This window comes from Passer montanus, unplaced genomic scaffold, assembly GCF_014805655.1.
Source record: "Passer montanus isolate IOZ18808 unplaced genomic scaffold, ASM1480565v1 scaffold1, whole genome shotgun sequence".
NCBI lineage: Eukaryota > Metazoa > Chordata > Aves > Passeriformes > Passeridae > Passer > Passer montanus.
Genome location: NW_024356504.1, coordinates 10,106,283 through 10,128,614, shown reverse-complemented (window position 1 = coordinate 10,128,614; position 22,332 = coordinate 10,106,283). Strand labels below are relative to the sequence as shown.

The window sequence follows — 22,332 nt, the reverse complement described above, 5'->3', positions numbered from 1 at the left end:
GGCAGCATCTGTTGAGCACAGTCTTCACCTACTAACATGCAATGGTGATAGATGTGGACTGGGGAGTTCTGAAGGCTAGGCTGGCTGTGCTGAGGAGAACATGCCTGCCCACCGGGTCAGCAGCCCAGAAAACCCAGAATTCAGCTGTTTTTCCACAGTGCTGAGGTGGGTAAATGTCAAAAGGCAGCATCTGTTGAGCACAGTCTTCACCTGCTAACATGCAACGGTGATAGATGTGGACTGGGAAAGGAGGGGAGAAAAAAGACAGAATAACAGCCCTAGAGCATAGCAGATGAAAACAGAGCGAAAGAGAGTGGAAGATCTTAGAAAAATCCTTCTAATGATTTTCCTGTATGACTTACACTGTGTACTTTTGGTCCACAATGAAACTATTTAAAAGCAATTCTGTTTGTAATTAAGAAAGCCAGCTGCATTGGAACATGGTATCTTTAGATGGTCTGAATTATACAAATTGACATAGTACTTTATTATCCATTTGACTTACAACTTGCCAATTGTACTTTTTCTCCAAACCCTTCCTAGGTACTTAAGAACCAGCAATTTTCTATTGGAAGGTGCTTTGTTTCCTGCCAAAGAGCACTGAAACAAAAGCTGTTGCCTGCAGCCTTTGCCAGTGCTAAGCAGTGTAAGGTGAGCACACACAGCACAGCCAGAGGTACAGCAGAAAGCATACCCTACCTCCATGCCTCACTAAATAATACATGGGCAACGCAAGCACGCAAGAGATTTGGTGTCTCGGAACTACTATCAGACGTGTGCCCATCAAGCCTCATGTTCGTTAGTCAAATGAGACCAATGAATTAAAGAATGTTCAAAATTGCCTTTCTTTAAATACGCTCAAAATGAGTGCAGCACAGCCCCAACTGGAAAATTTGGCTGAAAAGAACACAGTGGTAAGAATTTCACTGCAAATATGCAATTTGTGCTTTTTTTTGTTGTTGTTTATTTGGTTTTTTGTTTTATTTTTGTAAATAGGCTGTCTAGTGGGGGGCCTGATACTGCTCATGTAATAGATGAGAATGATGGGATAAAAGGAAAAATAATAAGCATGTCTTTCCTCAATCCCATGAATATGAATTATGCACTTTTTGATCCTCTCTCATTAGATGATAAAATGTTGATGTCGATTTTGCTGGTAAGGTATGAGAAATTGTTTCAGCATGATTTGCCTTAAAATACTGGAACAGTGTTACACTAACTAGAACAGTGTCTGTCATAATTCAAAGCTGAAACAACATTTAAAGTTTTATTATTTACCTATGCATATTTGTATCAGGATAAAGGTTGACATGTTAAATGATAGCCCCAAATAATGTATTTTCTCAAAATATGACTAGGAATTTGGAAGTGCTTTACACTTTATAGTAATGAACTGTTTTAGCTCTTCATAAACTTGTCTGAGTTGCTTGTGTTAAGAAGTATCTGAAATGTAAATTAAGAAATGTTACAGATACTGGAGGCTCTGCTTACCTGCAGAAGAAACTGCAAGCTTTTCAAGCAACAGCATCAGAAATGTGCCCAGCTATTGTATGTAAAGAGTCATAAGCAGAAGATACGTTATTTAGTAATGTGGTCAGTGATTATTGCAGTTGGAATACAGGACTGCTGTTAATCCCTTCCAACTGAATAATTTTATTCTATTCTTGACTAGATTTAGTGGAGAACTTGGGCAGATACTGATCCCCTCACTCTTGCACCCCTTCCCAGAATTGTCACAAAGTAAGGGGTCAGCTGCTTGTTGTTCTATAGATTCCTCTGCATCCTGGGGCTTGTTCTTCAGTGGTTTGGGAAAAACTTTGGGTTGAATGCTATACAGTCCTCATTTGCAATGTGCTGTTTTTTCATAATTTAGCCCAAGATGTCCTATGGAGCCTCATGCCAGGGATTCCTGAAAAGCAGATTAATTGGAATCAGGGTGAAACCAAAAGGGACATCTAAGATGTAAGAGCTAGATTAAGTATGGCAGATCATGAAAAGGATTAGTCACATCCTGTCCTCTAAAGATTTTTGGGGTTTTGGTGTGAATGTTTTTTGAGTTGTGGTTTGTTTAGTTAGGGTTTTTTGTCATATGCAGTGGCAATTGCCAGTTATTTGACAACAGGCTGTTTTCTCAAGTTAGTAGAGGACTTACCAGTACAAAATGGTATCATCCCATGGGGATACAAGCAATACTATTCACAAATAGTTCTACAAGTAAATTGTATCAATTTCTCCTTCACTAGTGAACAAATGAAAGAGTTGACATGTAAGAAACATTTAAGATAGCAAGAATATGATGAAAATGCAGGTAGCCATTTTGCCAGGGGAACACACAGCAGCACTTATCTAATTTTCCTCAATAGCTTTCCTTGAATGCATATGTTCATCTACTGATAGAATACACAGTCTGTGAACAGTAGAGGAGGGCATGTCTCATTGACAGTGCAAGAAAAACAATAACATTTCAATATCCTACTGTGAAAACAGATTTATCAGCTTTTGATTTTAAAAAATTCCTGATATTTACCAGATCACAATAATTCATGAGTCCACAAAATCCTTCCAATTGCTGTTTGTTCAACTTATCAGAATTCGAACATGAAATGAAGAATTACTGTAGACCTCAAATTAATAGCAGAGAGATATAAAAGACCCCAGAGAAGAAACACAAAAAAAGAAAATCTATAATTGGACTACAGTGTTTGAATGCTCTACCATCACTGGCCTCATAAAACAAATGCAAAGGGTTTATAGATAGCATTCACAAAGACCTATTTGTGAAGATTATACACATTTTAGGTACTTTTTTCACAAAAATTCCATCATCCATTTCTGCCAGAACGACTGCTCACTAACTAATTTTTTCATACTGTTATCTTCACTTTTCCACTTTCTGCCACAGAGGCACACTTGAGTCTCCAAACCGAGGAAAGTGAGAGGACAATGCTCCCTGCAAACTTTTAATCCGACTGAAACTTTTATCCTATCATATGAACAATAATTATGATGCTAATTTTTATGGTCTCTTACTTACCTGTTGTGAGCAGGTGTGGTAGGACTGAAAATATGACTGTAACAGACTGCAAGTTCTGCCTTGCCACCAGTCCCATTCACGGGTGGGCTCCTATCATGCACCTCCTGGGAAAAGGAAAGTCACAGACCCACAGATCCAAATCTCCTCCTTTTCAGCTAATTAGATAATGTAGTAAGTCTATTGTCACTATGAGATAGTAACTCAAGATATGTTTGGGGAAGAAATAAATAGGCCAGAGGACAAATATAGACAGCCTAGAGCCAAAAATAGCAGACACAAAAGAAAAAGGCTCTGATACTTGATAAAAGCAGCAGTATCTGCTCTCCCTGTCACTTAAATAACAGAATTTTATAGATGGACAGTAGAAGTTAAAAACTATGACCAGCAGAACCAGTACAAAATTATAATAAATACTTAAGTCAAAGTCAAAATCTGTGCTTTTCTCATTTCCAGTATGTTCTTCCTACATTTTCAGAAAGGCACTACATTGCAGAAAGACACTAAAAATCTCAGGTAACAATGAAAGTAAATGACGGTCCTTGATATCAAATATTCCTCAAATATTTTACTTGACATAAATTACTGTTAGTATTCTACAGTGGTTGAAACTACTATGAACAAGTAGGGAAAGAAATTAGAAGATCAGAGACACCAGTAATAAAAATTGTGAAAACCTTAAATGACCTCTAGAACAGACCCAAGCCTGGTTTGGGTTTTTTGTTTTGGTTCTCCCTTCCTTCCTTCCTTAAGTTTCAGAGGTACACTTTCATGAAAATCCATTTCTAGAAAGTGGATGAAAGTCAAGTTCGGGCCTACATTCAAATTTATTCCAGACACAAATGCAGATATTACAATGAAATCTCTTTTGGGGTGAGAATCCAATTTTATAAATTACTGAATTTCTACACAATTTCCCTTCATCCAATGCTTGCACATGAACAAGGCAGATATTAATTTTATCCACTGTCTATCAGCCATGGGCACCACACTAGACAAGAGTAAAAGAAGCTACCACAATTGTTAACAGTATTTGAGAGCTGTGAGGGAAAAGCAGATGCACTCCAGGCTATATTTGAAAAATGGCATAACACATACCCTGAAAATTACTGAAACCAATAAAAGGACCACCAGCAACGAAGCAAAATATAGGAGAATGTGGGTATTGCATAAGCACTCTCAAACAAATTAGGAAAACCCTTCTCCACAGCCTAAAATGAATCCTTAGATGCAGCATAAATCAGGAGCATTTCTAACCTACAGCTGGGAGTTAGGATGAACATTCCTGCAACTGGGGAATTTTACAGCTGTTCTTCATTTTGAGCCAGAAGCCAGACCCACTTAGGATCTTCGATGGAAGAAGTGCACATGGGAGGGGAAGGAAGGATCACTCTTTTGTTTGCAGGAAGGGTTTGGGAGACAGCTGGTGTCAGTCAAGGAAACCTAGCAGGATGTTAACCATAATCACAATGTAGTTCAGACAAAAAACTAAAGGAGAAACAAGTCTTGAGCCAACTTCTGATTACACAGAAGATGAAAACTGTGAGTGAAGAAACTACTTCCCATATTATTCAAGAAAAATGGACCTTGAAGTCTCATTTTAAAATTATTCTTGGAATATATCAAATACCCAGCACTCCTCATGTATTTTTAACTCCTAAGTAAAATATTACAGACCACATTAATTCTGGTTAAAAAATTACTTAAAACCCCCAAAGGCCAGCTCCCAACAATGCAGATTAAATTAAACTCTATCAAACATAAGCATATTAAAGGACAGCTACACTCACACAAGAATTCCTTTCCAAAACAAAAGGACTCATGAATTGAGATTTTAGTTACTAGTTGGGATGCAGTTCTTGCTAACATTTCTTTCTTGTTATTATTTTAAATTCACATTCTTTTTACTTAAATCTCCTTTAGAATGAGACATGAAAACTTACATTTTAGTATTTGTTATAGGGCAGAAAACAAAATCAAACCTGTTGGGAGCTGATTTCAGGAAAAGGGAGCAGAATTCATCAACTGGTGCAAAATAACAGAATGGCAATTTTCCTTCCCAAGTGTACTGTAAGAAAGACAGAATAACTCTTTGTGAGCACAGTCAACTGATCAGAAAGGCTGGATATCAACACTTAGCAATTTACCTGACAAGAGTTACAGTGCAATTAGGAGAACTACCCTGGGTTGTGTTTCCAGGCTACCCAAGCAAGCTCTCAGCTAATGCAGTAGCCCTTCTCTCCCAGCTGATTTAAAATGCTATGACTCAACCCACAACACAGACAGCTGTATCAGGTCTTAAAGAAATCAGCAGTCACCTGTCACAACAGCTTTCATGCAGCACACACTGATTACCAGGCACTCATTCATTAACCCCACTTTGTTTGGAATTCTCACTAATTGCACGCTTGCTCCTTTTCCACTCATGATAGACAGCAATTCTGCTGTCAAGCTTAAGAATAAAATGTCTGAACAGCACCTTTAATTCACTCTATAATTCACATATTCCTCTTGCATGAACACACTGAACCCTTTCACTGACTCCTACTCGATCTGATCTTACTGGATCTCACATCTTCCATTGGGAAGTGGTTTCTGTCCCAGCCACCAGTCCACGTCCCAACCTGTCCTGCGACCCACAGGGGTTCCTGAGCCAGTCTGTGGTGGCCTGTGCTGGCACCATGCGCTGGCCTCTGACCCCAGGTACATATTTCATTGGCAGAACATGCTGGAACTGGCAGACTTGCCCCTGCAGAAGGGCTCCGTGGAGCTCCTCAAGCAGAGATGGGAGTCTGCCCATGCTACAAGACCAGGCCTGATGTTCCAGCACTCGCCACTGCCACCGTCCCTGGTGCCAGACAGGATGGCCCTGGAGAAGATGCCATCAGGCAGCAGGAGAGCAGATGTGCTCAAGGAGGAGACTCCAGGTGGATCTCAGCTGGAGCACGTCCCTGTCACTGTGGAGGAGCTGCGGAGCCACTTTGAGGCACTGGGTGGCAGGAAGGTGAGTGCCTGGGCGGGGTGGCACCTCGAGGGAAGGAATGGAGGGGCCCAGAGTGGCATCCCCAGCCTCACACCACCCCTCTGCTGTGCCCTGCTGGGAATGGGAAGCACTGGCCACAGCTCCCACAGATGTCCTGTGAACTCTTTGCATTGGTTTGTAATAGTGGTTGTCGTTATCTATTATTATCTACAGCTTTCCTTGCTGCTTAATTTTATTGGTCTGTTTCATTTTAATGGTTTGTGACTGGTGCTAATTGCCAAGCTATCAGGTAAATTAATGTGCGGTTGTGTTTGGCTTGTGCTTTTTAGAAGAGGAAATAACCAAGATATTTAACAGAATTACAGAATAGTCTGAGTTGGAAGGGACCCACATGGATCACCAACTCCTAAGTTAATGGCCTGAGCAGGGATCAGCCAACACACCCTTGGCATTATCAGCACCATACTCTGACCAACTGACTGAATCTCAGTGTCTCGTATTAATGCTGAGAAGAATTCCCAAATGGGACAATTTACAAACACTCCAAAACTTTCTGCAGCATTTGCTTATTTGTAGAGCAGTACTGATTCCCTTTCAATGAGAAACTTGCTGTCATTTTACACATTGGCTTTTATTGGCATTAACATGACAGGCCTGGCCAAACTGCAACTTTTATTTGGCATCACATTTTTGTCTGAGAAATGTCTCTGCTTTCTTTGAACTGTGGTGAAGCTAGACTTTTTTTTGGAACTTAAAAAATGCTTCATAGAAGTAAAAGATACTGAAAAGGTTAGTAATCTTATTTAGGATAGAGTGACTTCATTCATTATTGTAGATAGAAAGGCTTTCACCAAGTTTTACCTCTTCTACATGAAACCTGAAATGCCCTTGCAAGGTTTGATTGCTGATAGAGTATTTTAATTCCTCACTTTTTGTTCACTTAGCAGTTTAAAAACAAAAATTAAATTAAAAATCCCCTTTAAATAACTTATATGCCCCGCCTCACAATTAAAGACATATTAATACTTGATTTCATAATGTTCTGCTGCAGGATGACCCTGCCAGTCCATGCAGTCAAGTCATTTACCCATTTCATTTTAATGCCCAGGGTGATTTAAACATGGCTTTCTGGTCCAGAAACTGCAGTTCAGAATAATATCTGCTGACAATTATATAATTCATACACAAAATTGAGGTACTAAAAGGTATTATAAAGCTTTTTTTATGTGAACAGTAAAATAAAATATCATGTGATTCATGAAAAAAAATCTTTTCATCGGCTTTAAACATATAACACACAAAGTAACAGGAACCAATAAAATAAAGGTTAAAACTTTATGGGGTTATTGAGCACTTTAAAGACCATATAAAATAGCCATAGACTGCTTCTAAGTGGCATGTTCAAATGCTTTTAAGGTGGAGACCTTTTTGGTTGATCTTAGAAATTTTTTAAGGTAGTAAAAAACCCTTTTCTTTCTAGGCAGCAAATGATTCAGTATTGCAAACATGATCAATCTCGTAGGAGCGAATTGGTTCTATTATTAATCTTATTGGAACAAAGAGTTCCTTATTGAGTGAGAAAGAATAATATTTTGGAACTAAAGAGCATTGTTCTCTTGACAGAATTGAAGACTCTTCCTTAAATAATACTGAAGATATTTAAAGGTACCTATTAAGCATTTGATGTGCATCAAGCTAATGCTGAAGACTTCAGAGTTTAGAGTTAACAGCAGTGTTTATTAATATTAATGATTGCTGAGTATTTTAGTAGTTAAATATTATACCACCAGATAAAAAACTCCCCATGAAAAACAACAGGATTTGTATTAGGATGCCTTCAGAAGGCCCATCTTGACTACACTTCTATCATCAAGTAGTGACTGACACAAGAAGATACTGATACCACAATATAATAAAAGGCCATGGAAAGGTTTCAGTGCTCTGATTGCTTAAGATTCAATCTCTTTCAGACATAGTATATTTCCATGGGCAGGAGGAGGGAAGAATGAAGGAGGGGATGATGCATTTTCCTTGGATTTTTGTAGTGGTTTCACCAAGAAGCCATAAAGAAGGTTAGGACAAAATTAGAAACAGCAATATGTAAACTAAGTTGAAGCCATAGAAACCACAGTGAAATCTGAAAAATTTAGACAAAACACCTAAACAAAATGCCAGTGAACTGCATCAGTTACCTTATGCACAAATGAATATCTTTTGTAACTTTATACTCAGGAAAAGACTGCCAAATGTTGCTTGGACTATCTCTTGATTAACCAGACTTTCAACACTGGGCCCATTTTATTACATTATTCCATAGGAAAAACAGATTTTATTCTGAGGCAAAATACTGCTGATTAAATACTCTAAAATCTCTCAGGTTACATTTTTGCTGCAGTGCTATTATTTGTATATGTGCAAAATAAATACAGAAAATCAGGTCAATTAAATCATGCTAAACCATAAAGCCACTTTTAAAGAACTAGATCAATCATATAAAGAACACTCTGCTGCTTCAGAAGACATAATTATAGACAGCTGCAAATGCATTAAGACTTTGCCCAATCCTACTTATCTGGATGAAGTTAATACTTCATATTGCAATAAATAGCACAAAATGAGGAAATAGTAAATACAAGTTCAGTAATTTTGAAGCTAAATCACTTGGTGAAGTCAAATTATTTGAATTCACCTGAGGTCATTCAAGTGGAACTTGGATGCCTTTCTTTCTTAGGAGTATTAATAAGTTAATAATCAAGTCTAGTTTTGGAGCCTTTTAATTTAGGTGTATTGTTTTAGGCCTAACCATATATTTTCATTTTTTAGACATAAACTGTTAAATAATTCCATTCTGTTAAAACAAAAAGTACTTTCCTCTTTTCTATCAAAAATAATGTTTCTTAGGAAGTAACAATATATTAAAAAGAAAAGCATCAGGTTGGGGTTTTTCTTTCCATATGCTAAAACTGTAATATAAATCTATTTGTAGAATAGAAGTATCTATGGTTTTTTTTCTACATGAAGCATATGAAAGAACAAGATGTATGTAAATAAATGCAATCACGTTTCCTTTTGCTCTCCTCCCCCTGTTTTTTAGAAGGATTTAGAGATGTGTGATTTAATTTATTTTTTTTACTTTTTCAGTGCACTGTAAGCTGTGGTGGTTGTAAGAAGAAACTAAAATTTGCAACTAGCTAACTGCATTTTCAAAAAATGGTATTTTCATTCCAAACAGAGAGGAGATTTGATATTTTTCATATTTCATTAGGGCCTGATTTAGGAATTACCTTCTGCTAAATTCAGGATTATAGCAGACTGACTATTCCTTGGCTCAAGTCTCCAGAAGACAGTGAAAAGCAAAGGAGCTCTGCCTTCATGTGCAGATGGTATCTCTTATGTGACTGTGTGTTATTAAATAAGCACACTAAGAGGATGGGGAACTGAGGAATATGATACTTGGGATTTCTTAAGAAAGGCACAGACACACAAAGTCATGAAAGCATCCAAAAACTGGGTATTGTAGAAATAATCATTAACATTCTTAAATCTTCAGGGATCAGTAAAGCTAGCACCATTTAACTTAGAAATAAATCATCATGTGCATTGTGTTTTGTGCAGTTTGATCTTGAGGGTGAAGGACTGAGTTTTCTAGGTCATCAAAAAAAATTATTTCTTCCCTTTCTGACACATAAGTCAGTAAATACCTCACTTTAGCCAAGTCTATTTTTGTTGTACGGTTTCCAACCTATTAACCAGCACCATCAGAGCTTGATAACCTTTGTGGGAAACTGATCACAGAGCACTTGGAAAGGCACAGCTCCTTCCCACAGTCAGTGGCCAGAAAATGATGTTTGGAAAGGTATGTGTTTTTTATAACATGTTCCTTCACTTCATCTCCACATTCAGCTTAAATTTAGTTTGTAATATTTTATAGACAATACTTCTTATCCTAAATAACTTCTTGAGTATTTATCCTGTGTGTCAGAACAAATCTCAAAATATTTTCACTTTCATTCTGTCTGCTCTATTTGGAACATTTTACCAGCCTGTGGTAGCTCAATCAATTCTTGAAGCATGAAAGTGATGTGGAAAGATGAGAAGTAAATATGTCATTACTAGGATGCCTTTGGAAACAGCACTTGTAGGAAAACATAACACTGAGTTGATTAGGAAGGAAATAAGCTCGTGACCTAAAGCCTGAGAAATCAGGCATACAGATGCTGGTATGCAGGAGAGAGCATATCCATAAATTAAACAAGAGTGAAAGAGTACAACAGCTTGCAGAGTACAACATGTAATGTGTCAAATGAACATGATCAAGTTAATCAAATCAGCATCTGCACCACACTCATAATTAATATTTCAACAGGATATTATACATATAAAATAAAATCTCCAGTATGTCTATTGTGTTATCTTTCCTCCACCCTAAACAGCATTTGTGAGAAGAAACTCTTAACAATTCTGTTATTCTCTGAGAGTATCTAGTACAAAGAGAAATGGACTCACCGTGTTTCTTAAGTTGTGAAGTTGAAGTGAATGGGTCCAAACAAACCATACTCAGGAGCTGCATGTTACTGCTGTGAATCTTCATGAAAGCAGAACAGCTGCTGTATTTTCAAAGGACAGCATAGAGGACTTCCCATCTTTACATGTCCAAGGCACAGGAAGCACCAGTTTATGGGTAGATATCAATGTTGGCCATTATAGAGTAGAAGGTACAAATCACCTGTTAAATACATTTTACTACATCAGCTATCTTAACAGAAGAGATCCTTCAGGAATCCTTTTCACTAAAAAGATCTCACCTGTGTGCTTCTGTTTCTGCTCCTTTAGCTCTGTCTTTTCCCTCTTGGCAGCAATTCTGCTTGCTCTGTTTTCTCTTTCAAAAACATGCTGCTTCCCAGATGTTCAATGCCTAGATTTAAAGTAACATGGCATGTCATCCTGGAGCTTAGTAATTATGAGGCATTTTGCAAATGGGAAATGAAAATTTAAAAGAAAATACCACTGCCATACTTGAACATTGTTTCTTTTTCCTGTCATGATGGGATGGCATGTTTGTTTCAACTGTAACACCTGATTAACAAGTCTGGCATAATAGATGATACTGCAGATTAGGCAGTCTGTGAACTCGGTATACCCAGGGGTGTTAAAGCTATGCACTGCATTTCTTTAAAGCTGTTTATATGAAATTCTGTCACAGATATTAAATATTGCTACTGGACTGTGAATGTGAAAATGGTCCAGAGTAATACTAAGTTTGAGACTCTCCCTAATTATACCCATTGACTCAGAAATTCCATCATTTATAGCTCATCTTGAATTCCCTGCAGCTACATCTCTTACATAATAACCTTTTTATATGCTCATTGTTAATCATCCATTGTTGAGTATGTTTCATTTTTCCTTATTGCTCATTTTCAAACATCAGTCCACTATCTGACCAAATAAAATGCTCTTTCCTAAAAAAGTGAATTCTGATAACCCATAATTTTGCTATTCTTTATAGATAGTAATATTGTGGGGGAAAAAACTAATTTAAAAACATGCAATGAATATTAGACAAAAAAAAGCCTTTGCTAAAGATAGTTGCTATCTAAAACCTATACAACTATTCTATTAAAAATAGCAATTTAAAAAGGCATGGGTTAAAACTTAATTTAGCTCACTGAGAAAAAGTTTACAAGGAATTTTAAGTTCATGAGTGCTTCGACCACCTACATTCCTAGCATGCAATTCTCTGGTGACATACAGAGCAAATTACGTTGAAGGTGCCCTGTATAATTCCTGAATGAATGACAAATGCTGGGCACTGGAACATATATTACTTTCTGTAATTTTGGAAGGAACAACAGAGAATGCACCACATTTTTTTAAATTATCATATGTTTAATAGAAATAAATGCATTTCTTTACAAGGAATTTTAAGTTCATGAGTGCTTCGACCACATACATTCCCAGCATGCAATTCTCTGGTGACATACAGAGCAAATTACGTTGAAGGTGCCCTGTATAATTCCTGAATGAATGACAAATGCTGGGCACTGGAACATACATTACTTTCTGTAATTTTGGAAGGAACAACAGAGAACGCACATTTTTTTAAATTATCATATGTTTAATAGTAATAAATGAATTTCAGCCTTGATCACGTGTCAACCCCCTGGACCTTGTACTATGGGAAAGACAGCTAGATTTAAGCCTGTGCATTTCACTTTTGGCTCTGGACTACAACAGAGATCTGCCTCAGTTGCTTGAACAACTAAAGGCAAACACTTCTGTCCACTTCAAAAAGTGGTATCAGTGGAATCTGGGAACCAGCTTAATAGGAAAATGTCAAATCTGTGCACCCAGGCAACATTTTGGAAGGAAACAAAGGGGAGGACTGAGGAAAGAGAGTATGTGCAGCTAAAACAGAGTGCCTACCAAGAACTAGAAGTCCTGGCCATTTTGTAAGTACTGCCCATTTGCCTCCCCACTCTGCTTTTGTTTCTGCTTTGTATTTTTAGTTTGTGTTTTACACCACAACGTACTTCTAATAATTTGCAGCTATTTAAAATAATTACAAAAATCATGAAATAGCAAATGACAGTGGAAAATGACAACAGAAAGAGTCTGCAGCAGTACTAGACACAGAACAATTATGTTACAAAACACCACTTTCACAGTCATTGTTTTGTTTTGCTGAAAGGCAGAGACACACTCCGACACATTTTAAGAATGTTGAGAGATCTAAATGGTAGGCCTCTATCTAAGTAAATTTCAGCAAGAATGTGCAAAGAAAAGCAAATATTGTCTGTGAATTTATAAGAAACAAAAAGCTGGAACCCCCATATGCTCTCATGAAACGCCCAAAAAATAATGTTTGTTTCTACTTGCATATATTCAAACAGTAGCACTGATAAAATAAAGATTCAAAGATTACTAAATTTCCACTGCACAGGTGAAAACACAGAGATAAGAAATTACATCCCTAAATATGCTCTTTAAGAGAAATGCAATAAAAAAAAAGATCAAGTTGACACATTAATTTAGTATACAGCAGTGTTCCTTTTAAAACTGCAATCCAAAGAAAATAGTAAGTTTATTGTGGACACTTAAAATTTTGTTTCACTAAAAAAGAACAGAATTCTATAAAAAAGTGTTGGTGTGGATTTTATTTAATATTGTGGTAGACGTTTTTCCAATTACTTTGGAATTACATGAACAGAATGTGCCAGTTATAATACTTGATTCAAATGTTTGGTGTATATCTGTACATTTAGAAAGGCAGGAGGAGATAGAGAAAGAAAACTATTATGTTTAATTTTTGCTGCATTTCAAACCTCAGCTTGTGCCTCCTATGTGGAGAGCCTTTTATGCTGCCTCAGGTTAGGATTCTGGAAAAACCATCATCTTATTCTTGGTTACTAATCACACTGGTTTAGTAAACAGTTTCCATTACTTGAACCAAGCCTGGAAATTCTAGTCTGTTAATGCTGGTCAGAAAGCAAAAGACTCCATAGTCTTTTGTTTCTGTTCTAATATATTTCATATTAAACACTGCTGTCTCAGATTCAGAACTTCTATTCTGCATCTTTTTCTGGTAATGTACTGCTAGTTAGTTATACAGACTTCTTGTACACACATCGTTTAAGTTCACTTTGATTTTTACGTGATTTTATCTAAATATGCTTTCAAATGCTGCAGTAAGTTTTACTTCTACCGAGTTGGTTGTGTTTTTAGTTTTTGGTCTTCATTAATTTTATCCTGATTTAGTTTTTTAATGATACTTTACCTGCCCTGCTTTTAAAAATGTTACTCAATCACTATAGTATCATAATACTTAAAAAGGGCTCATTCAAACTTGTTTGACTATTGCCAAATTACTTGACTGGGGCCTCAGTTTCTTTATGTGCTTATAAAACACACAGTTATTTTGACTGCCAAAAATACCAGTAGATATAGACCACTGCACAGGATTGGTTTAGGCAGGGAAGTTTCTGTACCTACTGTATGTCCTCCAGTTGTCTATTTAATCCATTGTCTAGCTGCTGATTTAGCACCAATCTTCATTATCATGCTGTGAGAAATACTGTAACATGTCAAATCAATATAATACAATTGGCTGCATATAACTGTGTGTGACCCCAGCAAAAACTGAAACATCACATTACCCAACACAATTTACAGTAAAAATTCAAAACATACCAGCTACTGTGAAAAAAAAATTAACTATATCCTAGCCAAAACCAGCACAGATGGCAATTCTGCAAATAGATCTGTTTCCTCAAGTTGACACAAGCTTTTTTCTGGGCCTTTGTTTTCATTTGGAGGAAGGGTATGAAATAGCTGTGCTGTGTACATGAAACAGTCTTATTTTAAAACCATCTCCAGCTGAAAAGGTTCCGCATCTCTGGATCTGGTCTGGAGATAAGATGAATGAGCAGGTTCCAGGCAGCTACAGGGACTATTTTCAAAGCCTCCAGAGAAATTCTGTCTTAGGGAAATGGAGCATGCAGAGCATCAACCAAGAACCATGGCTTTGTCTCAACAGTTCCCTTACTGGCTTCAGAGAGTTTATGTAGCAGGTGTTATCAGCACTCCTCTCTAATAGCCACTTGAGGGGATCTGTCATCAATCTTAATAATGCCATCAGCATTCCAGCAGATGGTAAACATGATTCCATGCACTCCCATTGCACCAGAATGGATTCTCACCACAATGTTAATTACAGATGAGAAATATATCAGAAAGAGGCTTTTCTCATGCTGGTATTTCCAAAGGTTTTTTCCAGACAGGACAAGATTGTACTGGTTTTTGGGGTTTTTTTTAAATTCCACTATGATTGAAGGACTTACAGATATTATCAACTATCAGTACAAGAATTAGCCTCAAATAATTTCTGTGTACTATCCAGCAAAGCAGTCTCTTGTTTTGAATTAGAATTTGAGATGCCAACTTTTTGTAGGCCGTGTAAATGTTAGTAAATGTTAGGAGTCAGTTTCACAAAGTGCAACCTGAATTGCCATTAAAACAATTATTTGAATAGAATCCTACCTTAAAATTAAAACCCAGGTAAAATGCATTAACAGATCAAGATTTTATATAACTTTAAAGCAACAGATTTGATTTGTAAACAATCCTACTGCTCCACTAATTTCCTACCTTCTCATACAATTACAGATTTATTATTTTCCTTTCAACTTACGCTTCCATCTTTTCTCTTTGGGCCTATTCCTTCTACTCCTCTTTGTCCATTCTCACACATGCATCCTTTTAGTAGACACCACATAAAAAAGGAAGTTAGGTGGTAGACAGCTTTCCTTTAGGTAGCAAATGTAAGGAATAAATTTAGCACACGCAGGATGAGGAAGAGTGCATATTTTGAATACATTTAACTATGTCCTTTAAAAATATTCAATACTTTGAACATTAACAGTAGATCTGAAAATCTACTTTATATGTTGAATGCAAATACTTTTTGCAATCCAAGGTAGTTCTATGTATGCAGAAAAGGTAGTAGTAATTTGGTAAATAGTTTTCCTCTATTTAAAACTTCATGTGTTCTGGCTTACTGACTTTTAGATTAGTGCAGGACTGGATAGCAAGTGGAAAATTCACTGTCTAAATGAAGCATAGCCACTCAGTAGGCCAGTGAAATTGGAATCTTTACTGTTGGCATTTCTAACTGTAATGATTGCATATTCCTTGAAATTTGGAACTCCAGTGCTTTATTCTATCATGTCTAGAGTATGAGATCAGAACATAAAAACAGCTTCTTGTGTCACCTTTTTCTGAGAAGTACATGCAAAAATAGAATATAATACCAGATGTAGTACATAAAACTGAAATAATTACATGACAGGAAGGTACTCGAGTATGGACAGACTTCAACAAATTATATCCAACAAAAATGAAATTGTATAATGCTTTTAACAGGCTGCTCAACAGAGCAGCTTATATCCCAGTTAAATAGCTGATCCCAGCAATACCACACGTGTAGTTACAAAAGCTTGATCTGACCTGTATGCTGCATTAATCAGAAAGAAAAAAAAAATCTTTTACTTTTCATTTGGCAAGTTTTGCAAGAGTTGCATGTATTAGCCTCTAATTAAGTACCTCTTGGCACTACCTCAGTGCCTTTTCAAATGTTAATTCTAGCCTTATTAAGAAGACGTCTTTGACATCCACTGTCATTAGGTTATCTGTATAGATACCCCAATAGAAAAGAATGTAAATTAAATTTATCCTGATTAAATTGAGTTTATGGTAATCACAAGACTCTTCAAAAACTTTTTCACAGTAGGAAATACTGCGAAATTTTGAAAATAAATCTGAGCTGTACCATTGCAGCTGGTGCCATCATGCAAGAAAATCATTGTCCCAAAGCTCCCACTAAGACAGGGATGCTCTTTGCAAAATGGGGTTAGAGCAGCTTGAGACTGAAAGCACATTCTGCCACAGCAGCCCACATCTTAGTGTCTCCATAAGAGAATTTACACTAAAACCTCTTCAGTAGGGCCAATATTCCTATAATTCATATTAAAAATGGTCCAAAAATATGCTTTTTTTTTTCTAAATTCCTATTAAAATTCATGTGTAAAATACGAAGTTAAATTTTATCGGTAATGGAATTTCTACCACAGAGATGTAAATTTGAAAAAACATCATAGAAACATGCTACAAGTTAATAGAATTCAGAGTTAAGAGAAATGCAAATCAAATTTATATTGGCCCCTGGTTTGCAGGAATAATAGTAAGAAACAATAAATTCTGAAGTTTTTAGCTATTACTGACATCTACAGAAAAAAAAGGAATAGAAATTATGAAACAAACAAAACTAAAACAAAACACAAAACCCCAATCTAGATGAGTTGGTTCTCAACGATGCCAATGGTAATTGAAAACACAGTATATTTTGAGTTTTCTATTTTGTTCTAATACTGTAGAAGCTAGAACATCATAAAAGTGATTCTCTGGTGCTCACTTGGGAAAGCACACACAGTGCTGGGGCAAGATGATGCTGAGGCTGCTGTCATTTACCTCAGTACCTGGAGGAGCCAAATGTGATCTAACAACATGCACAGCTGCATTTTCTTTTAATTTCTTCTCTCCCTCCCCATCCTTTATTTCTCCTCTGCAGAACCATTTCTGTGTCATGGATTGTCCATAAGACAATAATGGTGAGGCCTTGAGTGGTTTTAAACCAAAATACCATAATTAATACTAGGCTGTAACTGTAGCTTATAACCAATTTTGAAAAAGGGTACAAAATTAATAGCATTTTTAAGCCATACCCTTCCCACAGAAAATATCCTATTCCTTTCAGCCACGTGCTATCTCCTGCTACCCCAGGCACACATGCACGTCACTCCTCTCAGCACACCCTCATTGTGGCCAAGCCCAGCCTGGTCACAGAGCTTGTGCCACTGTGTCACTGCTGACTGGGTGTGCAACCTGAGAGAATGGACAGACTAGTGAGGAAACTGCATGGAAGTGTCATGGAGTAGAACAACAGCTACTTCCTTCGCTCCAGAAATCTTTATCTTGCTATTAGCTTCCAAAAATACTTTCCATAATAGTCAAGGGAAATATACTTCTAACTGTAAAAGCAATAAGAGAATAACTAGAATTAGTTTTAAACCAATTATATTTTGTTTATATTATTAAATCTGTAAAACTGATAAATAAAAGGCAACAAACTCTACAGTGCTGGCTAAGATCCCCTGGGCCATGTTTAGGTAAATTAAATTAGGTTTTCCAGTGTATTGTTTGTACTTCCTGGCCTGTCTGCTAAAACTACCCACCACATCCAAGAGCACTTTTCAAGTTCCATTCAGGAGCAGCTGTGGTTGTTAGGAGGAACAGAGGGGGAAGAGGGGACAGACTGATGCAACAAATATAATGGGTGATTGGTGGTACCTTAGGTATTTTTTCCAAAAAAAAAAGAGGGGTTTACAATACTCCTGGTAATAAAACACCTTTAGCCTCTATGGTCTAATAATTGTATTTAATGTTGACACATCATGCAAAAACTTCCTGTTGCTGTCAAGTCTAAGTCACAGAAGTAGACAGACTGTCAAAAAATGCTAATTTCCACAAGACATAACCTATTCTACATGTGCTGAAGGAACACTCTTGCAATGAATAACTACTGGTCAGGATGTGAAATACAACCCATATTTAAGGTAAAAACTAGCAGCAGGTCTGAGAAAAGCATAAATTTATTAAAGACGGATGAAGCACAATTGTCTTTGATTGCCAGTGATGCACACATTTTAAAAGTACATTTCCAATGCTTGTTCACTTTTAGTTTCATAAAATCCAAGGTGAACACATATAAATTGCTTACATTTCACTGTAAAAATGGCTTTTATAATTTATTTTTAATTATTTCCTAAGATTTCTATTTGAGAATTCACTAATTTGTTATGCCTTTTTTTTTTCCCAGTAGTTACAGGAAAATACTCTCCAGCCTAGGATAATCAACTCAGCAGCCAAATTATTTTGCTTCTTACACAAGTCATGCATAATATCTAAGTCTAAAATTAGTTAGAAGTTACTTCAGTGAGATCACATACAAGAATGGCATGAAATTTGTATACAATAATAAAGTTGCCTGCAAACAATAGAAAGGAAGTAGTCTAATGAAGCCTGTACATTTTGAAAACATATATAATTTAAGTAATTAAGGGCTCTAGCAGATAAGTGCTGCAAAATCATTCTGGAGAGATTTATGCTGTCACCAGACCAACCATCTAGTCACCTTTTATTTTGATACCGTACTTCTTTTTCAGGATGACAGAAATGGACATGCAGTGAACCTTTCAAGTTACTTCCTTGGAGAGAAAAAAAAAAAAGCCAAAAAAAACCACCACCACACCACACCTATATAATTTAAGTAATTAAGGGCTCTAGCAGATAAGTGCTGCAAAATCATTCTGGAGAGATTTATGCTGTCACCAGACCAACCATCTAGTCACTTTTTATTTTGATACCGTACTTCTTTTTCAGGATGACAGAAATGGACATGCAGTGAACCTTTCAAGTTACTTCCTTGGAGAGAAAAAAAAAAAAGCCAAAAAAACCCACTACCACCAAACTACTATTTTTGCTACTGCAGCAGTTTCAGTTATTTACTTAACATAAGAGCTGTAGATGAGGTTTTACAGTCATTGTGTCCAACTCTATACAGAGTAGCACATTGCATGGAAGGAATGAGAAGCACCCCAAACACAAACTGCAACACATTGAAGCCTTAGTTGGCAATAATTTACTCATTTTGCTTCAAAGGGCTGAGCCACAGAATGACTATGAGATGCTAATGATATTGTATAAACCATCTGTATGGAACATTGGCCCACTACTGTGATAACCTAAATTCAGTTGATAAGTCACAGCAGAATTGAAAATCAAATTTCTGAAGTACAAATGCTCATCTACATCTGATTTCCAAGACATCATTTGCTGTTTTTACATATTCTTATGCAATGATAAATGAAGTTTATAAAATTCCCGCTGTCACCTTTTCTATGCACGAAAAGTGTTTAAAAGAGCAACTGGTGTTTAATCCATTGGCTGTCTCTACACTCCATTTGCCCCAAAAGCCACATTTCTTTCCTATTAACAACTTGTAACACTTATTCTTTTCTTGATATCTTCTAACAGGAAACAGAAAATGAGAGAAATTCACTTTCATCACCATTGAAGAGTCAGCCTGGGAACCATTCTGCCACTTCTCAGGAGGAGTCTAGCGTGAAAAGAGGGAGAGCAATCTTTGAAAAGATGTCATCAGAAAATGGCCACAGCAACAGCTCTGAAGGTCAGCATTACCACATTGACCTGATACCTTTAAGGCAGTGGTCTCCAAACCTTTTTGATGGTCACCTCTACCATTCAAATATTTATGAGTCTGCCCTCCCAGTGTTTGCATATTTATTTACAAATCATATATGTGTACTACTCTAATAGTACAACCTTAGGCAACATACATCAAAATAAAAGTTAAAGTAGGATGGATGAAAACAAATATTTAAAAAGTTTTTATTCACAAAAAAATATGAGATTCCTGCACCCCAAAGAAGTGTGTTGCACAGCCCCTGGGGTGTAGATATTCCACTTTGGAGACCAATGCTTGAAGATATCAGAAAGTGGCTATATCTCTGCTTTGCTTTACTTTCACAGAGAAAGAATATGCATGATCAAATTTTCTGATTAAAAACCACTTATTGACTTCTGGGCATCTAGGACTTGACCTTATATAAAATAACAGATTACCCAAATAAAAAGCATTAAAAGCCTTGTCCAGTCTCCCAATAAAATAAGTTTTCTACATCATATCAAACAATTATTGATTCCACTCTTTTTTTTTAATCGTAAAATGTTTAGACCACATATTTATCTATGTCAGACTCTAGAATTTTAAAGGAAAAGGGAAATTTGAATTTATAAGACCTTTTCCAGTTAATGCTGATAAGTTTATTAAGCTCATTGTTCAAACTAGAGATCTGCTCTTTTATCAAGTTTAACTTTCAGCCATTGGCTATCTGTTTTCCTTTCTTTCCCTACCAAACTAAAGACACCTTTCATACCTTCTCATTTCTTCTTGGAAGGATAATTATCTATTATGACCATATCACTTCACAACTACCTAACATTAACTAGACAGAGCTACAGTTCTCTCTGTGGTAGTATTTTTTGTGCCACTTCTCTGTATCTTCTGAAGTTTCTCAGGTATCTTTGGATTTAAGGACTCTTTAGGGGTGTTTTGCTCTTCTCCTTTTAGAGATTTCTAGCACAAAGACCTTTTTTTTTTCTTCTCCGCAAGAAAACAGTATCCTCCATTCCACATCCTCTTTGCCTTTGAGTCTAAATATGGCACAGCATGTTTCAGAAGCATTTTTTGATCCACCAGGAATAACAAAGAATATGATTTATGCAAAAATGCACAGTCAACAATTCATACTTCTTATACATTAAGCTTTTTCCAAAAATGTGACAGCCCCCCAGGGGATAATGTTTTTCTGTGTTCCTGTGAAAGCCATAATATCCCATTTTGCATTCAGACAGCCTTATGAGAAGTAAATTCCCTATAGACTCATTTTAGTTTGAAACCACTGTGAAAACTCTTAAACTTCTAATAGCTGAAGTCAGGCACTGAGATCTGAAAGTCTGCACTAGAACAAATACTCAGGTCCTGAAAAAAATAGCATAATGCTGATCCACAGATTAATTCTCCCATCACCATCAGATTTGAGTTTTTTATAACCAATAACAATATATGCCAACTTGCTTCAATTTTTCAGCAAGAACAATACCCTCAAACCACTAAAGTACAATGGAAGTTTTTCCTAAATGTTCCAGTTGGACCAAAATCTTATTTTCCTAGAAGAGGTATTGAGCAAAATTTACTGCAAGCTCTGTGACTAAGTACCAACAACTTCTGTTGTCTCCATTGAAAAACAATGAAGGCAATGCTCATATTGCTGTTCAACCTGCCATGAAAACCTCGAGAAGCCCATACTGGATAGCTGTGCAGGCTTATGGTTGGAGAAAAAAAAGGCAAAAAAGCCAGCCTTCTCAAGCTCTCTCACACACAAATGATTTGTCAAGCTTCATTTACCTTATAGAATTAATGTAACTCACAACTAATAAAAGAATTAAATTCTCTCAAATAGATACTATCGTACAAGCCCCTTATGACACAGGAAAACAGATTTTGTTGGCATAGCTCAACTTGATAAGGCTTTTCTTACCCACTAGTTCATTTTAAAACATAGATTTATCTCAAAAGAATCAGACTATATTACACCTTCAAGTTCACTTGAATTAGTAGAGCTTAGAGCAAAACGAATGAGCAAAGGTTTAGATAATTTCATCTCTCATACCACTACAGTGTTTCACATTATGTTATAAACTAACTAGCTTCTTAAGAGAAAAAGTTTTCTGTTAAAAACTTTTAAAGCTAACAAGAGAATAGTTTCTATTACCTTCACCCCCCAGGTGGTTAATAATATGTATCTATTAAAATGTTTTTTAAAACAGTCCATTAAATTCATTGGCCTCATATCAGCAAGGAATTAAACCACATCTAACTTCATGCACATGAGTATTCCCATTGCACTTAATGAAACCATTCACATGCTTGTGACTATGCACAACCCAAAAATCCCTTGTTGAACCAAAATACCAAGAAAGATTTTTAACTCCTTAACATTCTTAATAATTAAAGCAAATGTCTTATAAGTTTCATTCTGGTGTGTTACATAATTCAACCTGCCTTTGAAAATAAACTGACAATTTTTGGCTGTGGTGGACTATCCCTCTGTGTTGCCAA

At 36.4% G+C, this 22,332-nt stretch overlaps 1 protein-coding gene across 1 annotated transcript in view; it reads left to right on the top strand.

Moving 5' to 3' along the window:
- Window positions 1–5,756: 5,756 nt before the first annotated feature.
- The window catches only part of XIRP2 (xin actin binding repeat containing 2), a 32,104-nt gene continuing 15,528 nt past the window's right edge, over window positions 5,757–22,332 (top strand). The window contains exons 1-2 of the mRNA XM_039700559.1: window positions 5,757–6,035; window positions 19,665–19,818. Of these exons, the coding sequence (XP_039556493.1) occupies window positions 5,757–6,035; window positions 19,665–19,818 (433 nt within the window). The remainder of the gene's footprint in view (window positions 6,036–19,664; window positions 19,819–22,332) is intronic.